General features: G+C 37.5%; 1 protein-coding gene across 2 annotated transcripts in view; it reads left to right on the forward strand.

Annotated features, from left to right (window-relative positions):
• The window catches only part of LSAMP (limbic system-associated membrane protein), a 1002858-nt gene that overhangs the window by 959742 nt on the left and 16354 nt on the right, over positions 1 to 26762 (forward strand). The window contains exon 7 of one of the 2 annotated variants that reach the window (XM_006884266.1): positions 2736 to 2771. The exons of the other annotated variant lie outside the window; for it this stretch is intronic. Within the exon in view, the coding sequence (XP_006884328.1) occupies positions 2736 to 2771 (36 nt within the window). The remainder of the gene's footprint in view (positions 1 to 2735; positions 2772 to 26762) is intronic. 2 annotated transcript variants of the gene reach the window in all.

Here is a 26762-nt window from a genome sequence, read left to right on the forward strand (position 1 = left end):
GTTATTATATATGTTTTGCCATGTGCTGTTGAATTGGAACTGACCCATAGTTGACTTTCCAGTGGGTTTTTAGAGACACACATTTGAGTTGATTGACATCACCTTCTGCAAAACAATTGGATTTAAACTGCCTACCTTTAGGCTGAAAGCACATCTCCTAAAAATACTCTCCTCTCAACCAAGCTTTGGGGTATTTTTTTTAAACAAAAAGTGTTTTCCACATGAAGAGTTAATATTCATTTTCCATAGTGACCCAATATGTTTTGTTGTTGTTAAGTGCTGTCGGGTTGTAGATGACCCATAGCGACCCTATAAATGAAAATCTTGAACACAAACTTTCATCTTTTCTCCAAGTTCATAGAGTTTCTGGAGGCAGGTTTATTTTGGAGGTGGATGCCACTCCTGTTTCAAAGCCTGTTTTATCTGGGAGATCCACACCTTAGCAGAATCTGGCCATTCCACTCATCTTCCCAACCCAGAAATAGCCCCCGACTGGCATCTAAAATCCTTTTTAAATACAAGGCCAAATCCAATCGGATCACACCCTGTTGTGAACAAAAGCCATACCCTAGTCTCAACCCCCAAATAGAAAACATATCTTAGCAGAATCTGGCTGTTCTACTCATCATCCCAGCCTGGAAATAGCCCAGTGACCCAGTATAATCAGCTAACTATTCTGTAGCCCCCACCTCATTTAGCAGGTAAATAACCTAACAATCAGAATCCGAGGATTTGCTAAGAACCACAGCCTAACACACTAGAATCACCTTAGCTCTCTCATTTTGAAAGTTCCAGTCAGATGCTGAGCATAAAACCAAGTTTTTTGCCCACCCCTTCTTTTGAATAATGAAAAGTTGGAGAATTTCTTTTCAAATTAATTGGTGTGTACTCACTTTATTCTCTTACAGGAGTTCAAGAACTTGGGCACAAGATTATGCAATGGCAGCAAAATAGCAATGAAAAGATAAGACTAAAAGACTTCATTGGGGAGGCATCTAAGGAATAATAAGTCAGTAGGATGGAATTAAGAGAATGAGAATTACTAATGGGGCATGATGCAGCTAAAGTGATGGTAACAGGGTGGATCAAAGATGATAATAACAAGACTAGAAGCAATTGAAATGGCAAGGAAGAGAGGGTGGGTGTGATGCCTGAGCAATACAAATGGCCTCTTACAAATGAGGGCAGAGTGCACTTACCCAGCTGTGAACAGTGTGGTGAGAAAATATTAAGCTGATTCAATTACACAGCCTGAATAATAACAGCAATAATAAAAAAAAATAAAATATAGGCAGTATATTATGGGACATTGGTCTCCAACTGGTACATAAATGCTGAAAGTGGTTGAACTATTTTCTTCTTTTCAAGGCTAGAAGTTAATACCAAATAATCAGTGGAGGTTTAAACAATGTTTCTACTTGACACGGTTAGGACTAAGACACAATTGTTCACTGGGCTATTATTGACCTGCTCTATCTTATTACACCTAGGAAACATTTAAGACTCACCTACTTTTTAGTCAAAGAGGAGTAAAGCCCACTCTGCAGCTGAGGTTTTGTTTCTTCAGTATTCAGGAGATCAAATTTGAATGGGGACACATGCATTTGTCCTGCTTGTTTTGATTTATAATGATTTTCACTTTAGGCGTATCTTTATTCAGTCAAACTGCTAGAAGGAGTATAGAAAAGTGTATGCTAATTGTGTTGTTATATAGAGTTTGGGAGTAGTAAGGCTTTCTATCCCTAATGCTTTTTACTTTTCTGTAAGAGCCTTGGTGGAGGGTTAAGAGTTAAATCTGGCTTTTTTTATGAGATAAATAGAATATATCTTTAGGTATGAACTCTGTCAGTTCACTCAATTTATGAGCAATATGTGTAGGGATGTAGGACACAAGATTTAAGACTCCAAAATTCAAAAGGAAAGCACTTTCTATTTCATGTTCAAGAAGCTGCATCAAGAGGCAAAATTGATTGGTTGATCAAATACCAGAAGGGGTAAAAAGAGAGAATAATAAAAATCTATTGTGATAATATTTTTTACTTTAATATTACCCTAATCTGATATCAGTATTATGAAAGCACAAATTTGAAGAACAGTTGGAGTACTATTTACCAAAGCAAATTTTCTGAATGTGTAGCTAAAGCTGATGTGACCTAGAAGTCTTAAAACCAAGAAGACTACCTTTCACACAGGCCTATCTGTTTTGAGTTATAGAAGTAGTAACTGTGACAAAAATGCATGGTTTGAATTTGATCACCATTAATATACACAGAACGAGCTCTGGTGGCCTAGTGGGTAGGGGGTTGCTCTGCCAACTCCAAAGCACGTGGTTTGAATCCACTAGGTGCTCCACAGGAGAAAGATAGGCAATCTACTCCCTTTGATTTCCAGCATCTAAAAATCCACTGGAAAGTCAGCTGTAAGTTGATTCTGACTCTGAAAAGCAACAACATACGTAGATGTCCAAAAGATCTGTAGCCTTCGTGGTGAGTTTTCTCATGTTATCTGAGTCTTCTTAGGAAATTTTTGTTTAAAGCTTTTGTATTTTTGTATTTTAAATTTGAGTAATACATCTCTTAGATACTTTTGAGATAGCACGAAGGAAAGAAGAATACTTTATAGGAGGTATAATCCAGTGGGCCTGAAATTTATCAGTTTCATCATTGTTTCAGTAACTAAACAAAATTATATACCTATGAATATTCTGTTGTTTATTATTTTTTTTTCCCCTTTAGAGCGTGTTTTACCCACAATCCCCCACCCCATTCAAGGTCAGTATGGTTTTTAATCACTGTAGATCTTTAGCTGGGTCATTCTCCATCATCTATAACAGGAAAAATACATTCACAAGGTTTGCATACAAAAGATGTTTGGGTTTTTTTCCTTAAACCTTCAGTAGAAAAGAAATCACTTGCCCTGAAACCAGCAGATAGGCATGTAATAGGTGCATCACCTAACAAAACATTAAATCAGACAGTAGCTGCAGAGACATTGCTAAATTTGGAATGATTTATTTATTCGGTCTGTATTTAATGCAAGTAACTATGATCATATTCTTGAAACATAGCTGGTTAAATTCTTTCACAACCATGCCTACTCCTCCAAAATACAGATCCTCTTAATTGACCACCATTGCATTTGGAGGCTTATACAGTCTGAAACTGGATCCACTGCTATGATTTGTAAAGATGTATTAAAATGCTTCCAAAGGTTAACTCCACTAGATTACAACAAAGACATTAATCTTTCTTAAAATATTGATCTGTTAATGGAACTTTTCCAATGAAATGTAGCTATCTTAGAAAGCACACATTTTAAAAAGGGTAGGCATTCTGAATTCCTATTTATAAAACTCTACACACACAAATTAAGTTTTGCCTCCTACATCACATTTAGATGCAAGTTACAGCCACAACCTTCTAGCTTAAGGCTATTTAAAGGCAAATTGGCAAATAAAATTAAAACAATGCGAAAAAATTTGAAATGAAACCAACCTACCATTGAAATTAAATTCCAGAAAAGTGATTTGCAAATAACACTCAAAGACCTGAGAAAAAAATGGAAACTAGGCCATGCAGGACCTAGAGTAGAGAAAATAAATCCAATTAAACAAGATTATCGTACACAATATAAAAGAAATGTGCTCAGAATTAAAGGTAGGAAACTTCTGTTATTTATAAATTTGAAGACAGATCATGCTTCATTAACACTTGTTCAAATTAAAAATTAGCCCAAAATTGGGCGTAGATATTCCAAGGGTCAATAATGCAACACTTTGCATATGTATGTATTCACATTTGCAAACTTATTTTAATTATACTACAAATGAGGATTGCAATGTTTCAAGGATCAACTAGACAGTGTAATGAAAGATTGAACTTAAAGTTTAAGAAAAATCCACTCTATTTTTAGTATAAAAGCTTAGAAGAATTCTGTTGAATAAAATACATCCCTGAAATATTAATGGAATCTGTTTCTTACTTCAGTCACTAAAAATAAGCACTCTTAAAATATGCTTTCTTTGTTAAACTTGACACAAAACTTAGCACTCCTGGAAAATATTCCATTTTGAATTCCTGACATGTCATAATTATTTAAAGATATGTATTTTCTACTGCTACTGACTCGATTGACACCATTTTATCATGTTATCATCTTGCAAATATCTTGATGTGGCAAATACATACACATACATTTGCCCCAGTGGATGACACTTTCAAAGAGGTCAGACAGACATTATCCCAGATCAGCTTTGTACAGTGTCATTATCATGCTAGGTGTTCTTTGTAGGAGCTGTTGTGCAGACACAACCTCAAAAATCTATCATACGTTTTGATAAATGTTCATTTAACATTGAACACAGTGAAGCCAGGCAAACACTGTTCACAAGGATACCTGTTTGAGATTGCAAGCACTCTTGATAGAGCACGTGGGATTCTGTGGAGCTTTTGTGTTCCCAAACATTGAATTAGTGATTGGAGAATGACCCACGTTGGATTTTATGTTTTTGGTAGAATGTAACTAGTGTACTTAGATGCAATAGTTTTAGAATATAGTTTATCTTACTACTAATATTTGGGTCTCTGCTGGTGGAAATTGAAAAGCTGTTCATTGATACTTGGGATAACTGGTGTGAGAGGTTAGTAGAGTCCTCTCTCTAAGTTTCTCTGTTCTTTACAAGAATCTTAACTTCCAGTCAAGAGGGCTATTCATGCAAAATGCAGTTTCTTTCATGGAAAGAAACCCTGACAGCAGGATTCTTAATTATTTTTTTAGTGCTGCTTGAGCATACCTCACTGTGTATTAACTATTACACAAGACACCTTCATTTAATTAAATATTGTATATTTTCATCAGTCATGTGGAAGCCTAAATTTGCATCCTAAAGTATTAGCATATGTCTAAGCAGTTGGCTGATGTAAATGGCCTGAAGAATTTTGAATCCATTAATTCAATAAAAGTATGCAGTAAAGTATGATAAAGGCATAAGGAGTGTTTTCTACACACACCCTCTATAATTAAAATAAAAGAGAGAGAGAGAATCTCTTTTAAACAAATCTCTTTTCTACTTTGCCATGATTCCAACCTTGCAGAAATATGTGTAGTATCGGTTGCTCCTTCGTCCTCTCTCTGTTTGGAGGGTCTCCCTTCTTATCCTCTCTCTCCATGGCTCATCAAGCTGCCTGGTGATAAACAGCAGAGCCACAGCAGGAATTCAGTCCTAAACCCCTCCGAGCTGTGATTAAGCAAAAACAAGGCTCAATAAATCAAAATATATTTCCCTTGGGCTTCTTTCATCATATTGCTTGATTTTTCTGCAGTGACAATAATAATGATACCAATATCTGAAATTGCACCAAAGGGTAATTGGTAGAGGTGTAACCAGTCAGTAATTTTAAAATGTCCCTTTCTCCATCTGCCAAAGACAAAACAAAAATTCTACCTTCCCTGCTCCTTAATTGAAGGGATCTATATAAATAAATAAAATAGTCTTCCATCCTTGATCTGTTTCTGATAGGTGTTTTTCTCCATTAATTTTAATTTGGGTTTATTTATTCCAAAATGAGTCCTGAATTGCATATATTTGCATAACTACCTCTGACTCTATCACTGCAGAAAATCCAATGAATTGTAAAATGAGAAGAGAGGAGGTTCTAAATGTCTAAGGATGTCTTTTTACTTTGTCCCACTCTAGTCATTTTCTGGGGGGGCCTCTGAATACTTGGAAATAATAACACTGCTGCTTCCCAACACCCCGAAAGCTTCCTTCTGCAAAACTCTTTTTTTCCCTCAGGATGAAAGGGCGTTTGAAGACACCCTCTTCTTTAGACTGCGGGTTCAGATTGTTGTTGTTATTGTTTGTTGTTGTTGCTAATGTGCCACAGAGTCGACTGTGACTTCCATTGAGTAGCAGATCGGAGCGATGTCCTATCCTGTGCCATCCTCACGTTTTCTGAAACAACTGACCACTGTTGTTAAAGCCACTGTGTCAGTGACCATCTTGTTGAGGATTCAGAAGGATATGGCAAAACTAGCCTCAGAAAAATGAAAAAGGGGAAAATAACAAGGACAACTCTTTAAAAAAAATAATGGAAGTGAAATAATCCCTTGAGTTTGAGGCTCTCTCTACTGTCAGCCCACCTTCTCCTGTCTTGGCCACTTGAAAACACAACAGCAAAAATGCTGGAGTAGATCTCATTTGTTTGCCTCCCATCTGATTATTTATCCCAAGTGAACAGCCTTTCCATTCACTAACCCCGAGTGAAGAGTGGGTTTGGGAAATGTTGAGATTATCTTCCAGGCTCAGGCATCGCACTGGGTTTTTTTCACAGCTGCTTACCATTCAGTCCCTGTTTTTCCATTGATAAAACACATTGCACATGGCTGGGTTTGCATGATTAATACAGCTGTCTAAATCTCTCTGAAAACAAAACAACCTTCCAAATTAAAGTTTTTAAAAGAAATTAAGACTCAGTCCACAAGTAAAGCACGTATGCAATAATCTGAAGTCCACTTGCATACTTCCTGCCTGGTGACATGTTGTGTGGGTCCTGACCTGAGGACAGGGTGGGAAAGTGCCGGCATTCACCTGATACTTCCAGAGTCAGTTCTTGAACTCAGACTTCACTGCAATAGAAAGAAACTTCGAAAATTCCTCAACATCTTCCTTGCTTGAAAGAAGAATGGCTTATCCCTACAGCTTCATCTATTTAATTTATGCCCTGTAGGATATTATTCTTGGTACCTATAAGAAAATGCTATTTTTCAGCTTCTAATTATACTAGCAGTTTCACCTTGTCTGATAATAATGACAGTATTAATAGTAACAGTAGTTATCAGACACAACAAGTTTATTGGGAACTCTGGTGGCCTAGTGGTAAGGAGCTGCACTGTAATTTCAAAGGCGTGTGATTTGAATAAACCGGCTATTCCATAGGAGAAAGATAGGCAGTTCCTCTGGTGTGACTTACTGCTTGTGAAAACCCACTAGAAGCTCACTTACATGTCAATTACGAATCGGCAGTGCACATTATCAGTAATCATCTTAAATTCTAAGGGCTTTTGCATGCATTAACTTCCCAACAACCCTGAGAAAGTGACATGTACCTTCTCCTAATCGTTTTAATCACCAGAATGAACCAAATTCCAATGTACTCCTCTTTCCTGTCCCAGGCACATATACATTTTTTCCATACATTAGACATAGGCACAATGCATACAGTCATTTTCATTGAATATTTATCTGTCTTGCAAAGTTTAAATTTCCTCTTTATTTTATGTATTGTAAAGCCTGGACGACAGAATACTCAGTTCCTTTAACATATAACATGTATTCTTACAAAGTCCATTTTCAGATTTATTCAACACACCGAGAGATGTATGCCCAACGTACACAGAGATTTCTAGGAAAGCATTCATCTTTATAAAAACATGAGCACAGCTATCTGGCATTGGCACATCTAATTTCACACACTCATTCAGACTAATTTACATACACACCTCTATTAATCATGGATAATTACTAGCATTGTTCTCTGTAATTCAGTTTTTCCAACTGTGAAATGGGAAAGAAATTATATTTTTCATGCCTACAAGCTTAAAGTGGTGTTTTAAATAATATACCAAAATAAATAAGAGCTTCAAACTCTTCTTAAAAAAAAGTATATATAATTTCAAGCAATCAAATTCAGGTACACTTATCTCATAATTTTTGAAATCACCACTATAGAGGAATTTGCTTGCATCACCTGGCATAATCTTTGTCAATTCAATGTGGCTTCATGAGACTTTGATGTACTATGAATTCTAAGGATGTCTGCAATGTTGACATTAACAAATGAATATAGACATATCCCCATGCTAAATAAAATAGGTTTTTATTATTATTATAAATAACATAATATTACTAAGAGCTTTGAGCTAAAGAATCAAAGGTCATCCTTGAGTCTATCCCTCCTGAATTTAAAGACCATCTCACAAACAGGTTTGAAGCCTTGAACACTAATGAGCAAAGACCAGATGAGCTGTGCAAGGATGTCAAGAATAATTTCCATGAAGAATGCAAAAGGTCTTTATAAAGACAGGAAGAAGATAAGACCAAGATGGGTGTCAGAAGAGACTCTGAATATTGCACTAGAATGCTGAAAAGCCAAAGCAAAGGGAAGAAATCAAGATGTTAAAGACCTGTGTTAAGGACCTGAACAAAAGATTTCAAAGGTCAGGATAGGAAGATAAAGCAAAGTATTATAATGAAATGTACAAAGAGCTAGAGTCCAAAAATCAAAAGGGACAAACTCTCCTAGTATTTCTTAAGCTGAAGAAACTGAAGAACAAATTCAAACCTCGATTTCAATACTTAATGATGCTGTGGGCAGAATATTGAATGACCCAGGAAGGATTACAAGAAGATGGAAGGAGTACACAGAATCACTAAATCAAAAAGAATTGACACTGAGAAATTTCATGAAACAGCATATGATCAAGAGCCAATGGTGATGAAGGAGGAAATTCAACCTGCTCTGAAGGAATTGGCAAAAACAAGGCCCCAGGAATTGATGACTTACCAATTGACATATTTCAACAAACAAGTGCTGCTCTGTACATGCTCACCAGTTTGTGCCAAGAAATTGGGAGGACAACTACCTGGCCAGTTGACTGGAAGAGAACCATATTTATTCCCATTCTAAGAAATGGTACTCCAACAGAGTGTAGAAATTATAGAACAATATAATTAATATCATATCCAAGAAAGATCCTGCTGAAGATTCTCCAAAAACGACTGGATCAGTACATCAACAGAAAACTTCCAGATGTACAAGCTGGGTTTAGAAGAGGCCATGGCACCAAGGACATTATATCCAATGTTAGATGGATCTTAGCTAAATGTACCAGAGGAATTTCTGTGTGTGTGTGTGTGTGTTTTTTTTGTTTGTTTGTTTTTGTTTTTTGACTATACAAAGGCATTTGACTGTGTGGATCACAAGAAATTGTGGCTAACCTTGAGGAGAATGGGAATCCCAGAACATTTGATTGTGCTTATGCAAAACCTATACTTGGACCAGGAGACAGTCCTTAGAACAGAGCAAGGAAATACTGTATAGTTCAAAGTCAGGAAAGTTGTATGCCATTGATGCGTCTTATCTCCGTACCTTTTCAATCTATATGTGGAATAGATCATCCAGGAGGCTGAGCTTTAGGAGGAGAAATGTAACATAAGGATTAGAGGAAGACTCATCAATGAATTGCATTATGCAGATGATACAACCTTGTTTGCTGAAACTGAGGCGGACCTGAAGTACTTGCTGCAGAAGATCAAGGACTGCAGCCTTCAATATAGAATAAAGCTCAACATGAAGAAAACAAAGATTCTCACCACTGGGCCAATTGGCAGCATCATGATAGATGGAGAAAAGATTGAGATTGTTAACAGCTTCAGCTTCCTTGACTCCACAATCAACACTCTTGGTACCAACAGCCAGGAAAACAAAAGATGAATTGCATTGAGAATATCTGCTGTCTGGGACCTCTCCAGAGGAGAGCAATGATGTTAGTCCAAAGACTAAGGTATGCCTGATTCAAGACATGACCTTCACAATAACTTGCTATGCATCAAAGAGGTAGACAATAACGAAAGATGATAGAAGAATTATTGATGCCTTTGAGTTGTGGTACTGGAGAAAAGCATTGAATATACCGTGGACTGCTAAGAGAACAAATAGGTCTGTACTGTAGAGGATGAAACCAGGCTGTTTCTTGGAAGCAAGGATTTTGAAGCTCCGTCTCCCATACTTTGGGCATGTTGCAAGGAGGGACCAGTTCTTCGAGGGACAGAATAAGAGAAGACCGTGAATCAGATGGTTTGACTCCAACTGGGGTAATGTAAGTATGTCAGAGACAATGAAATTGGCTCAAGATATAGCAGGTTTCAGAGCTGTTGTATATAGGCTTGATATGAGTCGCAAGTGATTTCATTGCACATAATAACAACAATACTAAGAGCTGAAAGATTTCACAGGTCCTTTTTGTGGAGAGCACCTGTAATGTAGTCCATAGGGAGTGGTGCTGTTAACCCAAAGGCACTGTCTCGCTGCCAGTACAAATTCACCTGCACGAGAAGAAAATGGGAAATCTATCAGCAGTCAGGAAATAAAGAGACCCATTGGACTCGGAAAGTCTCCAGTTAAGGACCTCTCCAAAGTATTAAAGATGTCACTTTGAGGACAAAGGTGGGTCTGATTCAGGCCATGATCTTTCTAATCACTTACTGTGCATCCAAGAGCTTAACAATGAATAGGTAGGGAAGAAGAAGAATTGATGCCTTTGAACTGTGTGTTGAGAAGAGCACGGAACATCCCATGGACGGCCAAAATGAACAGACAAATATGTCTTGGAGTAGGTGCAGCCGGAGTGCTCTTTGGAGGCAAAGATGATGAGGTGTCTCCTCGTTTACTTTGGGCATGTTGCTAAGAGGTGCTATTCCTTCAAGAGGGTCATGATACTAGGAAGGGTGGAGGGTCAACAAAGGAGAGGAAGACCCTCAACCAGGAGGATTGACATTGTGACTGCCACAATGGGCTTCTGTGTATCAGGAAGTGTAAGGATGGCTCAGGATAGAACAGGGTTCAGATCCACTGTTCATAGGGTCAGTGTGAGTCATACTCAACTTGACGGCACCTGACAACAAGATTTAAAACCTCCAAAAGCCTCCTGGAGAGTCGACTGTAAATCAGTTTTGACTCGATGGCAGAGACTGAATTTTTTAGCCTATTGTGCATAGGAGATGAACTTCTGTGTGTGCGGGCATGCACATTCACAGACACACACACAAAGCTCAGTGGATAATGAACTAAACATCAACCTCAAAAACCTACCCTATTTTATTTACTAGTTAAAAGTTTAAAGTATGTCTGAGAAAGGGTTTTACTTATTAAATATCTCCCTCTCTCCCACTGACTGGCAAAAAAAATGGGTAATATTTCTACAGTGAGAACTTTGGCAGGCATGTCAATGCAAATTTGACAGCAAGATCAGTGGCCTTGATTACCGCAGGTGAAAATAATGAAGAATCGGCATTAATACTTGACCTCATTCTCTGGTGTTATCAACAACAGGCTTATTTCCTTCTGACTATTTTCTTATTACTTGTGAACCATGAGGAATAATTGTTCCAGTATTTCACCCAGAATCAATACTTCACCTGCCAATTCCATGACTAAGACCCAACTGTATTCAGCAAGATTTCCTTCCCATTTCTGCCTTAATCATTCCCAACTAACTACTCTTTGTTCTGCTGCTTCTCACTGGTTTTGATCTCTCTGTTAAACTATGCTAGCAAAACTTAATCTGATATTTAGTCATATAAGTACATAAATGCCCAATAGTATCTTGAAAGCAATACCTCTCTCAGAATTCACGTTGAGTCCAAAGTTGTTTTCATTGCCCTTGAGTCGAAACTGACTCATGACAACCTTGCACGTGCAGAGCAAAACTATCCCTTAGGATGTTAAAAGCTGTGACCTCTCAGAATTTTAGAAGCTTTTAGAAGCTGTAGAATTTCAGAAGCTGTAACCTTCAGCTGTAACCTCTCAGGGAGCTCTGGTCACTTAATAGTAAGAAACTGCTCTGCAATCCCAAAGGAATGCAATTCAAATGCTCCAGCCCTGGCGACAGGATAGGTAATCTCCTCCCCTGCAATTAAGCAGCCTCCGAAAAACCACTGGAATGTCAGCTGTGAATTGGTTCAACTGGACAGCATGCAACACAACAACAACTATCTTTCAGAAAAAGCCTTTGTGCCTTAGTGTTTAAAGGGCTCACTTACTAGCCAAAAAGTCAACCTTGCCAAGCCACCAGTAGTTCCAAGGGAGAAATATGGAGTAGTCTACTTTTTTAAAGATTTACAGCCTTTGAAATCATATGAGCCATTTTATTCCATTTTATTCTCTTCAGTGAGTCACTTTGCATGGTAACTGGCTGGATGACAGCGAGTTTGGTTTTAGGGGATGTTTCAGAAGCAGATCTCTAAGTTGTGTTCTATGACCCGCCAGGTGGGTCCAAACCATCAACCTTTCAGCTGGTAGTTAAGCACTTAAATGTTCATATCGCCAAGGGAGCCCTAGCTAAAAGGCTAAAACTTCTGCATCAGCTTAACAGTAGGAGAACTGTTAGTGCTGGAGCTTTTTTAAAAGTGTCTTTTCCTATTTGTCCCAGTCTAAAGTTCAGCTCTGGCCTCCTCAAATTTTTCTGGTTCTGATTCCTTTCAGGGCTATTTAGTTAGAGTCAGCAGGGATTAGCAGATGAAAGTTCCTTGAACAGGAAGTTTTCAAAGAAACAATTGCATTTGGGGATTAAGTTTAAGTAACTGGAAGACTGGTCTTCTTTCTCTTTTAAAGGCCTGTATAAGAGTTCGATAAAATTTGCAGACGAAAATGTTGGAATGTTGTCCCAAAGGGTTAGAAGACCAGGTTCTTGAATGGACACAAAATGTTGAACTAGGTTCCTCTCATACGCCCCCTTTCAAATTTCCCTTGGCAGATGTCCCAATGTGTCATTTGGCATGAGGACAGTGATCTACAGTGAGCAGTATTGTTCAATGTGGCAGGAAAAAGATGTCCTTCTTTGGGGACCTCAGCTCAGGAGATTTACATAGGCTAGAGACGTATGTTGTTGTTATGTGCTGTCGAGTCACTTGCAACTCATAGCCTATGTACAAGAGCCCTAAACCCTGCTCTATCCTGTGCCAATCCCACTGCCTCCGACACACCTATCCCGATTACCCCAGTCACTGAATCAATCCACCTCATTGAGGGTCTTTCCCTCCTGCACTGTCCCTCCACTCTCCCAGGCATGATGTCCCTCTCTAAGGACTGGTCCCTCCTTGTAACATGTCCAAAGTATGTCAGATGAAGCTTCAGAAGCCTTGCCTCCAACGAGCAGCCAGGTTTAACCCTCTCTAGGATGAACCATGCCAATAAGGAGGTCTAGTGTTGTAGTCCTAGGGAGTTGTGCTGATAACTTAAAGGGGGCACCTCCCTGGTGATTTTAATCCACTAGCTGCTCTTTGTAGGAGAAGTTGGGTCATCTCCCCCCATGCAATTTAAAGCTTTCAAAAACCTCATGGAAGCTCAGCAGGGAGTCAGTTCTGACTCCAAGGGAATGAGCTTTAAGGTCTAAGTTTTTGAGTTTCTGTTTGTGTATAATGACCTCTGAAGTAGACCGCTTAGAGTTTAAAACAAACAAAACATAATCTTCTAAAATTTCATTCATTAATAAAATCCCAGAGCTTGACAGATGTCATATCTAACCCCCCAAAAAGTATGAAAGTTCATTTTAGCCTATCCTCAACTTTTCTTTGTGTTTAAAATCCTTATTCTTAGTATCTGTATTTCTTTCTTTTGCTCCGTATTTTCTCCAAAATTCAGCTTACTTTGCCTGCATTGGACAATTTCTCTTTGACAGCCTTAAAAAATTAAAAACAAAAAAAAAATCACACAAGAAAAAGTTTTGACAAGAAAATTCACTTCTACATACTGGCTAGCAACCAGACAAACATCTAAAAGCCATTAAACCTTACATCTGGAAGAAACATCTACTTTTGAAGAGGCGAGATACAAATTAACCTTAGTAACAACTTCCCTTGTGCAGTCGGGCTATCATCACAATGTTCTTTCATCACAGAAAGTCATTTGTAGGTATTAAATTAAAGAGGCACCTCCATGGGAGAAAAAAAAAAAAAAAGTCAGCTTAAGTGTCCCCATGTTACATTTCCCCTTGTGGACTGCTGTGAAGAAACACACCTGCCAAGTAAAAGCCCAGCATGACATAATGAGTTTGGAATTCCAATTTAAGGTGTTCATATGTACCCAGATGCACGATGGGCGTAGGCAGCACTAGCACTCTACTGAGAATTGCCAGCTTACATCCACCACAAATCAGGAGGGGGTGAAACCTTACAAGTCATTTATCCTGTTTCCTAATTGGACCCTAGGGAGCCAAACTCCATAGTTTACCACAAGCACTTTGCTTATCACAGTGCCAGACTGTAAAAGAAACTGCTTCCCAAGTCCCTATAACACATCTATATACACTTAACACCTAGGCATTACCACTACCATAGCATGTTTACTATAAATCATAGTTATCAGTCCATTGTACTTTCTACCAGCCCTGTATTTACAATAGAAGATTCTGGTGTAGCCACCCACCTTTCAAGTCTAGGCAGGCCTGATGATGAATGACTTTTTTAACTGCCAGAGGCAATACTGTTTGGAGCATTTGTGGCATCCTGTGGTTAAAAAAAATAAGCAGGAGGAAATAATTGTACCTTGGCTGATTGTCCATTCATCCTGTTTATTAGGGTCTACACTTCAGCGCATGGAGCACTGACTCCTCCCAGCCATGTTCAATGTTGAAAAATTTCTTGACCATTCAAAAACACCCTTTTAATTTACATATAGATTTTGTATGATTTGGAAGCCCGGAGCATTTAGAAAACAGGAAAATCTGAAACATAACGAAGCGGCAGCTTGTAATTTTTGTGGTCGTTGTTGTTGTTGCTGTTGAATCACAAGTTAATGAGTAGAAGTTGGAAAATTCTTTTTCTTTTCCACTCTGGAGCTTCGGGATACAGGTAAGTTTAACATTGAAAGGTAGTTAGTGTCGCAGTACTGAAAAAGACAAAATTGACTACGCCAACTGGAGACTGGCTGTCCCTTGGAGAGTTTCTTGCCTCTCTTAACTTTACTAACAGTGTGGCTTCTTATTCTGCATTTAGACGTACTCTCCACATACTTCCTTTTTGCTTTGTAGAGTTTGAGAGTTGCATTGTCTTCTTCTATGATTATTAAATGCCAGGAACACAAGAAAGAACATTTGTGGGTTTTAGTTGTTTTGTTATTAAATGTGTAGTGGACACTAGTTTTTGCCCCAGGTGAAGTTTATGTGATCAGGCATGACATTTTGATTCCACCATATATTCACTCAAAAGAAGGAAAAAACCCCCAACAACAAAACTTATTATACCACATGAGCACTTGTTATATGTCTAGCTATGAGCTGGGTCTTGGGTTTGGCAGAAAAGAACAAACGAGAAGTGGTATCTTTTGCAATGTACAAGTAGCTGAGGAGTTATGTGTGTACAATCATATATAGGAAGTCCATGCTAGGATGCCGGCAGTACGTCAAGTCACCATGTGAGAGCAAAGTTGAAAAGGTCTCAGGGGAAGAAAGAGAAGAGGGACAAATCACTCCAGAATAATAGGAGGTCTAGGATAATGTACAAAAGCAGCTGAAATGAAAGAGACCCCAATCCTAAACTTAATTATGTTTTTAAATCGGAATAAACAATTTCTCTTGAATAAGTTCCTTTCTTACCTCTCTCTCTTTGCATCTAGTCTATCATAAGTAAATAGATTGATAGACAAATAGATAGGGTTGATAAAACAAAAAAGGAGAGATTCAGCATTTTTACCTCTCATACTTCTAGAACAAGGAATAGGACTTATCTCATTAAGCAAAAACTTGTTGCAATTAATACATAAATGTGTAGGTATATTGTCTAGTGTGTAGCAATTATTCTATTCAGGGTTAGTTTTCTGTAGAATGCTGGGAATCAGCTAGATATCTAGAGAAAACTTATAGCCACTCAACTGGCAGACTTGATAGATTATTTTTATTTAAGTAGCGAGAATGGTCTTTTTAAAGTCGTAAGCATCAGGTGCCACAAGATTTCATAGTACTACTTAACTTGGGAAAGATTGGAGAGCATTACTTACTCTCTATTACTTACTTATGCTGAGTGAACTAACTCAGGACAAATACTACATAAGACCATTATTTTAAAAATAGAAGGATAACTAGGAAAATGTGTAAGGAAGTCCAATCGGAGAAGGTGTGGGAGCAGAGGAATGATGATGGGTAATGGGAAAATCACAGGGTCACACTATTTGGTGGATGGAAGGGGTAAAGGAAATGGGAAAGATCTGGTGGGGACCGGAACAACTGATGGTCATAGCCCAATGGTGATTCACTTCATAAAATACTATATATGGGAATGATTGTATGAAAAATTAATGTCAGTGAAGGAAAGTGAGGGGGAGAAGCAGCATAATTTAAAAAGTCTTAAGATTTCCAAGTGGTGCATATTGTTAATACGCTAGACTGATAGCTTCATGACTAGTAGTTTCAGTCTACTCTGAGGCACTTTGAGAGAAATGTTTGGTGATCTACTTAACCTGCACACATGCTCAAAAAGAAGAAAAGTCACTGAAAATGCTGACATGCACAGCATGAGTAAGAATTAAGTCGATGACAATATATTCTTAAGGAGATATCAATATTTTTGGAGAATTACAGCATTATGGGTATCATTGGTTCATGGGAATCACAGAACATTTGATTGTGTTTACAGAAACCCTATACCTAGACCAGGAAGCTGTTACAGCAACAGAGCAAGGACTACTGCATGGTTCAAAATCAAGAAAGAAGTGTGTCAGTGGTGTATTCTCTCACCAAACTTTTTCAGTCTTTATGAGGAACAGATCATTCAGGAACATGGACTTTAAGAAGAATGTGGCATCAAGACAGGAAGAAGACTCATCAAAAATCTGCATTATGCAAATGACACAACTTTGCTCACTAAAACTGAGAAAGACTTGAAACATTTGCTGCAAAAAGTCAGGAATTGCAGTCTTCAATATGGATTGCATCTCAGCATCAAGAAAGAAAGTTTCTCACCAACAGGACAATTGGCAACAACATGATAGATGGAGAAAAGATTGAACTTGTTAACAATTTCATCTTACTCAGGTCCATAATCAGTATCCTTGGTACCAGAAGTCAGGAAATCAAAAGGCAAGTCTTTGGGAAAGTCTGCTGCAAGGGATCTCTCCAGAGGGCTGAACAGCAATGATTTCAGTCTAGAGACTGAGGTGCACCTGGTCCAGGCCATGGTCTGGTATGTATCTGAGACCTAGATAATGAATAAAGAAGACAGAACAAGAATTGATGCCTTTGAGAGAAAAGTTGGAGAAAAGTATTAAACATGGCATAAAGTGCCAAGAGAACAAATGGGTTTGTTCAGGTGTAGAATAAACCAGTTTATTCCTGTGAGGCAAGGATTTTTGAACTTTCATCTCAAATACTTTGAGAATGTTGCCATGGGGGACAAGTCCTTGGATAAGAACATCGTACTTGGAAGGGTGGAGGAGTCAGTGCAGGAGAGGAAGACCCTTGACGAAACAGATTGTCACAGTGACTGTGCAGGTGTGTCTGAGACAGTGAGATCGGGTCAGGATAGAAGAGGTTTCCAAACTATTGTTCATAGGCTTGCTATAAGTCATAATCAACTGGATGGCACATAACAACAGCAATACAGCAGGCGTCACAACTGAATCAGACTTGCTATTGAGGCATCCTGGCACTTTCATTAATAAAGTCACTGTGAAGAGTCCAAATCAGAATCACCTTACTAAGTTCCGCCCTGTGATGTTTAGTGTCTTAAAAGTAGATTCAAGGGTAATTCAAAGCATATTAACATTTCATAATATCTTATCTTCTTATTTCCAGGAGTTTTAACACTCCAGACAATCTCATATGTTCTCTTGTTATCTCTACATTTAGATTCCATAGGCTACTTACCTAGTTTCATGGTATTTGAATGCTTTGATTTGCTTTTTTAAAAAATATACAAAATTAAAATGTACATTAGGTGGATTAAAGACAGCTCTTATGCCTTAGAATTTGATATCTAAAACGTATTATAAAATGGATCTGAAATTCACAATTTAAGGCTAAGAAGTAGATAGGGAGCAGTAAAACCAGGAAGCATGAAACCTCTAGAGACCTAAACTTTGCCTTTAACGTTTATGAGGTTGTTGTTGCTGTTAGGTTCTGTCAAGTCAAGTACGATCTACAGCAATCCTGTGAACAATAGGTCTGAACCCTGTCCTATCCTGTGCCATCCTCACCCTTTCTGACACATTCAAGCATTGCTTTCAGTCACTGTGTCAATCAGTACGATAGAGGGTCTTCCTCTCTTTCACAGACTTTCTATCTTTCCAAACATGATGTCCTGAAGTATGTGAGACTAAGCTTTATCATCTTTGCCTCCAGGGAACACTCTTGCTGTACTTTCTCCAAGACATAATTGTTTGCTCTTTTGGCAGTTCATAGAATATTCAGTATTCTTCCTAACACCACAGCTCAAAGGCATCAATTATTCTTCTGTCATCCTTATTCATCCTTCATAGCAAGTGAGATAAAGAAAGTCACATAAGGCTTTAAAATAATCATAATATATGTTCTTTTTAAAAAATATTGAAAAATAAAATCTACTTTGGATCAACAACAAAGAGGATTTGGGAGTGGGAAGTGTTTTTCTCTTAGTGAATTGACTACTATTTCATTCCAACAGAATTCAAAGTTCAGGATCCCACCCATCAGTGCAATGACAGAATGATAGAGACCCATCAGCACGATTGCACCCATCAGAGCAATGAGAGAACGATAGAGACACTCCTTCTTTCAATAATAAATAACTACTTTCTCTAAGTAAGAAACTACCTGTAACTCGCAGACAACTGACTCAAATACATATACTGCTGGAATGTTTCAATCTTATACATATTTTCAGGTGGAGTGGCCCAAGGAAACCCCTTTATTGAACTGAGCCCTTTGGACATGCTCTAACATTCTAATTCACTGATTATTAAAAATTAAACCTCTCAGGCTGAATAGGAAACCCTGAGGATTTGAGAAAGCTGATTTGGTATAAGAGACTTAATGAAGAATTTTCTTTATGTTGAGAGTGCTTAGTGAGACTGTACTTTTTTGTAACAACCCATATTACCACTGAGCACAGCCCATCGCCGTTAAAGTCAAATCATGCACCTATAATTATTCTGCAGGAAAATTATCTAACATGTCAAACCTAGAGTCAAAAGGATCTTATGAATCCATGTAATATGTTTTTACTTCAGTACCACCTCATACTGTTAAGAGCATGATTTTAAAATTAGTTTTCCCCTACCTTTCCTTTGCTTTTCTTTTACGATCAATCAGCTGGAGGAAAAATATCACTCTGCTTCTATTGTTTTCAACCCAATATCAAATAATCATCAAGTAGTTATTTCCATTTCTCCAGAATTGACTGTTGTTGTTTTTAGGTGCCCTTGAGAAGAGTATGAGCTATAACAACCCTATGAACAACAGATCTGAACCCTGTCCTATCTGGTGCCGTCCTCACACTTTCTGACAGACACAAGCCCATTGCTGTCATAATTGTGTCAATGCATCTAGTTGAGACCCTCTACCTTTCCAAAAATGTCATTCTCCAAGGAATAGCCTCTCCTGCCAACATGCCCAAAATATATGAGACAAAGTTTTGTCCTCAGAATTGGAGAGCTTTTTAATGCATTGGTTACATTCTTTAATCTTTATCAGTAAGTCTTCCAAGTCTGCAGCACTTTCAGCAAGCAAAATTCTAAGGGTGGTTTGTGAATCTTCTGCCAATATACAGATTGGATAGACATGGAGAAAATAAGCAACTTTGATGCATATCTTTGCTGATATTAGACTATTACAGTTTTCATTTGTTCTTATGAGCACAATTAAATTTTCTAGGATTCCTATTTTTCTCAACGTTAGCAATAATTTGTTATGATCCACATAGTAAATAAATAATTATTGATTAATTATTAATTACATAATTAATAAAATACAAGAAAATGCTATTTGTGCTAAATTTAACATCCTGTCACAGCCTTTTCTGACTTTAGGTGGAATTTCTGGCTGATCCCTGTCAATGTATTGCTCCAGTCAGTTTTTAATAACCTTCAGCAAAATTTTGCTTGCATGTGATATTAATGATATTGTTTGATAGTTCCCACACTCTGTTAGATCACCTGTTTTTGGAATGAGAACAAATATGAACTTCTTCCAGTTAGTTGACCATGATGACCTTTCAAATCTATTGGCAAAGACTTGTGAGCATGTCCAAGTCTGCATCTGTACTTGAAATACCTCAATCAGTAGTTCATCAACTCCTGAGACCTTATTTTTTGCCAATGCCTTCAGTACAGCTTGGACTTCTTCTTCCAGTACTAATGGCTATTTCCTGAAATAGTTAAATGTCAGTTCTTTCTGAGCTGCTTTCTAGATCGTCCAAGATTTTGTCCATAGAATCCTTGAGAAGTATTGTTCTTGAGATTTGATTTTGTTTTCAATTCTTTCAGCTTGAGAAATGGCAATGTGTTCTTCACTTTTGGTTTTCTCTCTTTAGCTCTTTACACATTTTATTATAATACTTTTGTCTTCTGGAGCTACCCTTTGAAATCTGTTCACCTGTCTTAATTCACTTTCTTCCTCTTAGTTTTCTCTTCTGTCAGTTGGAGAGTAAGTTTCAGAGTCTCTTCTGACTTTCATTTTTGTCTTTTTCTTCTTTTCTTGTCTTTATCATGACATTTTACTTCCTTCATAGATGATGTCCTTGATGTCACGCCACAACTTGTGTCGTCTTCAATGCACTGGATCTATTCCTGAGACAGATGTCAAAGGCAGTTGGGATAGACTCAGATCATATTATTATTCATGTGGGCTTATTTCCACTTTCTTTACCTTCAGTTTGAACTTGTATATGAATAGTTGATAGTTTATTTCACTGTAAATCCCTGGTCTTATTTAGACTGGTGATATTGAGGTTCTCCAATGTCCCTTGCTCAATCTGCTTCTTGTGTAATCTCAATTTGTGTGTTTGTTTTCTTAAAAAGTATTTGTAATCCATAGATCATCAATTGTACAAGATTCTATCATGTGATCCCTAGCTTTATTTATGTCACCAAGGTTGTATTTTTCAATAACCCTTCTTTCTTCTTTGTTTCTAACTTTACATTCCAGTCACCAATTATTATTAATGCATCTTGATTGAATGTCCAATCAATTTCAGGCTGCGAAAGTCACTAGAATCTTCAAGTTTATCATCTTTGGATTAGTGGATGATGCATATTATTTGAATTATAGTTATATTAACAGGTCCTATTTATATGCATATAGATATTATTCTATCACTCACAGATTGGTACTTCAGAATAGATCTTGACATTTTCTTCTTTTATGATAAACAGGACACCATTTCTCTTCAGCTGTAATTCCCAGCCATAGTACATCATATGTTTGTGTGATTCCAAATGGCCAACATTGGTCCATCTCAACTCAATAATGGCTAGGATGGTTTTGATGCATTCCATTCCATTTCTTTCTTTCTTTCTTTTTTTTTTTTTTACAGCTTCCAATATTCCTAGATTTAAACATCATACATTTCATGTTCCAATTTGCAATGGATGTTTGCAGCCATTTCTCCTCATTTCGAGCCTTGCCACATCAGCAAATGAAAATTAGTCATTGAGTGAAAGCTTTACTCCACCAGTATCATTACAGTAGACACTCCTTTTAGGAGGGGTAGCTCTTTCTCGGTCACATTTTGAGTACCCTCCAACCTCGGGGACTCACCTTCCAGTCCTATATCCAACAATGCTCTTCCTTTATTGTAGAGTTTTTTGATGGCCTATTATTTCAGAAGTGGATAGCCAGTCCTGTTTCTTAATCTTTCTTAGACTGAAATATCTGCTGAAATGTGTCCACCATGAAGAACCTTGCTGGTATCTGAAACACTAGTGACATAGCTTCTAACATCACACTAGTCATCACAGAATGAGTGACAAGCAAATGAGCAATAGTTCAACTTAACTAATTAAAAAAATCCTGAGCAATTGGCTGTTTTATAAACTATCTATGGGAGATCAAATTGACAACATCATGGAAAGCTAAGTACAATAGAAGGCAGTGAAGATGAGGAAGGAAAAAGTCAAAACAGAAAGAATTATTGCACAACTTGAAGAACATATTCAGTGTCAGTAAAGTGTACATGCAGAAACTATTGAATTGGTGCATATTCTAATGTGTGTATTCTCCACATAGACAAAAAAGTTAAATGACACAAAATTTATGAAAAAAAGAAAATAGAAGTCATAAATAATTCCTCTACTCATAGATAATACTATTAACATAATATAAAGGTAATAGTAGTATAAACTGGAGTGACAGCTACTTCCTAAACAACATGTCTCTGGATACTCTATGAACTTTGAGAAACAATGATAGTTATAACAAGGCTTCCAGTCTTTTGTTCATAGGGTTGCTATGAGTCGTGGTCGACTTAATGGCAATCAACAACAAACACAGTTGTATGCATATTTGAGTCATCATGAGTACCCACTGCTGTCAAGTCTATTCTGACTTATGGTAACCTATTTCTTAATTTTTCTTAGCCTGGAAGCTCTGCTGAAATCTGTCCACCATGAATAACCCTGCTGGTATCTGAAACACTAGTGACATAGCTTCCTGCATCACACTAGTCATCACAGTATGAGTGATAAAAAATGAGCAATAGTTCAACTTTACTAATTAAAAAAATCTTGAGCAATTGGCTGATTTATAAACTATCGATACTACTACTGTTGTTGTTAATAGATATTCATATTTATCCTTGTTTAGATACCTATCTCTATGAGTCAAAGTCAATGGGTTGAAAAAAAAAAAAGTCAATGGGTTGACACCTAACAATTATCTCTCTCTTGTTAGTAACACAGACGTTAATTAAATAAGAAATCTGATTTTAATTAGTGAAGAACATTTAGGTTATAAAGTACAGGTTCATTAAGTGATGAGTAATGATTGAGGCTCAAATATTTAACATGAAGTTTATAAAGATAAAGTATATCTACATTCACTTTGATTTGAGTTTATGTATTCATTCTGCAACAAGTTCTTGAACATCCTCTGTCTTGGGTTGTAATATCATGGTAACTCATTCATGCCCTTAAATAACCTCAAACATCTGAATCCATTTCTGGTCTCAGTCTAGTGAAATATATTTGAAAGCAAGTAGTAGGATTGTAGTTTTGCCCAAGTCCTGCTTATGGAAGACAATGCTTCATCTCCAATATTAATAAAATGTTATGAATTCACAGTTTGCTAAGACTAATATTATCTTAGGGAAACGGCTCACTTAAGTACTGAGAGAAAACAAGATCAACCTTGTAGTTGAGGTTTAAATGCATTTCTACTATTATGGACTCTTTAAAAATATATATTATTCCCTAAACCAAATCTGGAGTGATTACTTTGATACTCAGAGAACATTACTCTAGAAATATTAGGCATTGGGGTTTATACAGCATGAATATTGTACGTAGGAGAAAATCAATAGCTCTAACAATCTAAATAGGAACCACAAGGCCTATCTTTATCTAGGGCAAAAGAAAATAATAATAATGCTTGTAACTAGAAGCTACTAGCCCTTAAATTCTCAGGGTAGAGTAAAAAATCATGAAAGAAAGAAATTAATAATTGTTAAAGTGTAGATTTGAAAATTTAATTAATAAAACTGTCTTCCTTTTAAGCTTCTACAATTGTTGTTGTTGTTATGTGCCATCGAGTCACCTGTGAACCATAGCGACCCTATTTCAGCAGCTCTGAAGCCTGCTCTGTCCTGAGCTAGTCTCACCGATTCAGACACACCAACCCCTATTTTATTTTAAAAAAACCCACAGAAATAAAACCAAGAAGGTCAGAGAACAAATGCATAAGTCCACATGAAGAGGCCTCACAAATTTTATGCTTCAGGTCTTTAACTTGGCAGTCATAAAATTCTCAGTGGTTTGGCAAATATTGGGCTGAATGCTTTTCTATAATTTACTGTTAAGGCAATCATCCTCCTTTTTGTTATCTGATGTGAGTATCCAATCATATTTCTAAGAGGCGTGGCCTGTTTTCAAAATGTATGGTGTTCTAGCAGAGCTCACTCTCTCTATTCTGCATGTTCTTGCCCTTCTCTGAGCCTCCAGTTCCTGGGAAAGGAGCCAACAATTAGCTATCTGATTTGCTAATTTAGGAACTTTTTGGCCCCTGAAGCCTACAGTCTAATACGTAAACCGAGGGTTTAGGACTTGCCAAGTTCTACAACTGTATAAGTTATTGCATAAATTAAATCTATCTATATCTTTGGGTCAACAATCAACACCCATGGTCCCAGCAGTCAGAAGATCAGGAGATCATATTGCTTTGGGAAAGTCCGCGGTCTAGGACTTCACCAAAATATATTTTGAAGAGCAATGATGTCTGTCAGTTTGAAGAGGAAGGTGTACCTGCTACAGACCATGATCTTTTCAGTTACTTGCTATGCAACTGAGAAATGGACATTATGTAAGAATAACAGAAGAAGAATGGATGCTTTTGAGTTGTGGTGTTGGAGAAGAGTACAGACGAAAGACTGCTAAAGAATGAATGCAAATGTCTTGGGGAAAGTGTAGACAGAGTGCTTCTTAGAGAGAAGGGTGACAAAGCTTCATCTCTCATAGTTTGGACATATTACTAGGAGAGGATTTTCTTTGGAAAGGGATATCATGCCTGGACATGTGGAGGGTCAGCAAAAGAGAGGAAGTGTCTCAAGATGGATTGTCACAGTGACAATGTGCTCAAGTGTGTCAGAGATGATGGAGACGGCACAGAATAGGACAGAGTCCAGGCCCGTGTTCATAGGATCACTATGAGTATACTCAACTTGAAGGCTACCGACAACATTTACATTTCTCTATCTTTATTTATGGCCTGCAGATGAAGTCTTTCAGCCACTGCTTGGGTAAAGATGGCAATCTCTTCTCATACGACTTACTACCTTTGAAAATCTTCTGGAAGGTCAGCCATGAGTTGGTTCTGACTCATTGGCACATAACAACAAGGACGTATTTATTTATATATGTGTCACTGGTTTTACTCTGTTAATAAACCCAACCTAAAACAGTCGTTGAGGATATTTTAAATAATATTTAACACGATGCTGTTGTATGCCATCGAATTGCAACTGACTCATAGCTGACCCTCCAGCGGATTTTCAGAAGCAGTTAATAACTCACAGTGAAATTGCCTATCCTTCTCCCATGGAGCAGCTGGTAGATTTGAACCATGTGCCTTCGGGCTTGCAGTGCAGATTCTTACCAATATCTTAAAGATATCTTTCAGTAAGTATTCAATAAACAAAATATTAAACAGTATTTTTAAATTTCCCTTTAAAAAAATAAAAGGCAGTTTAAAATAAATATTCCTTTAGAAAATATCCTACCTGCCAGGATTTGGAGAATACTGAAAGGACTTACTGGACCTAAATTTCCCAGGGTAACAGTGAGTCTCCAGAAGTCACCTGTCTCTGGGTTAAGGTATTGACAGGCCAAAAAGAGGACACAAGCTTGTCTGCCTAGAACCTTACCTAGGTTGTACATAGGATTGGTTGATTTATTTGCTTCTTCATTCATGTGTGCCCTCAGACATTCATTCACGCAGTAAATGTATTGGGTACTTACTCTGACCCCCCAAAAATAACATCCTAAGGAGCATTCATTACCGACAGCAATAAAAAGGATGAAATCAGCCCTTTGTTTTGTATTCTTTTTATTTCTTTTTCAATTTTTATTGAGATTTTAACAAAAGTATACTGAAAGGTTGGGTTCTCATTCATTCATTCATTGTACATTTTTCTCCCTGTCCCTCCCGTTCCCGGTGCCCCAGTCTACTTTGCAAGGCACCTCTTGTTCCAGGTCATTGTCATATATATATAATGCTTAATCATGGATTCCTTTCAGACAGTGCTACCCCTCATCTGTTCCTGTGCAGTGTTCCTTACCTATCCACATAACACTGTAATTATAAAATTAAGACTGACATGGGGAGTTAGGAGGAGAATAGGAAACCAGCCCTTTGATACAGGCTTCTCCTTCCATGGCTTAAGGTAAAGAGTTTGAAAGTCAGCAGACACAGATTAACATTTCACAAATTGTCAAAGTCGCCTTTTCTGGTATTGCATTCTTCATCATTTCCTCCTTGTGCCACACTGAGTTTACACAACTGACCAGAGAGAGGACAGAACCTCCTCACTAGACTCCTCCAAAGTGTTGCCTGTTGGACTGCTGAGAGAGCTTTATCTTTTTAATTCTCTGATCTTGCTTGCCATGGCTTGTTAACTCTATTTGCTTTAGCAAATAGTTTTGTGGATAATAAATTCCCTTAAAGGAATAAAAACTATTCCAAGAATAATCTGTTGATATGTCCAATGTATTGATGTGTCCAAAACTTCTATAGACTTTTTATAAGAGCAAGGACGTCAAAACTCTAAGTATATCACTAAGGACATTTAAAGACTGTGATACTGACTAGAAGGGTCTGAGGAATCTGGTGGCCTAGAGAGTAAGGAGTTGCACTGTCAACCTACAGATATATGGTTCTAGTCCACCAGCAGCTCCGTGAAAGTTGAGTAATTGTCTCCCAGGTGATTAATATCTCCTTAGGAATATTATATAATGACATGAGCAGTTTTATTTTTAAAATTAGATCAGTTTTGCACCAAAAAAACCCAAGTAGGTTTCAGCTGCTAAGGACAAAAACAGTACTTTTATTTGAATAGTATTAAGAATGACCCCTTCATGAAACCTCACCGTTCCTAGAATAACTATGGGTAGGTAGATTCAACTGACGCCAAAGTGAGGGGAGAAGGAGGCTGTATTTATTTCCCCTATTATTGCCACCTGGTGGACAAAGGTGGTTTCTTTGGCTCACATATAAGAACATGTTTCAGCTTTACCACTAGATGGCAGCATATAACCATGTTTTCAAAGATTTCAAAGTTTTCCAAGGATTTTTACAAGAAATTCAAAATT

This window comes from Elephantulus edwardii, unplaced genomic scaffold (assembly GCF_000299155.1).
Source record: "Elephantulus edwardii isolate Elephantulus edwardi_28Jun2011 unplaced genomic scaffold, EleEdw1.0 scaffold00032, whole genome shotgun sequence".
Taxonomy (NCBI): Eukaryota; Metazoa; Chordata; class Mammalia; order Macroscelidea; family Macroscelididae; genus Elephantulus; species Elephantulus edwardii.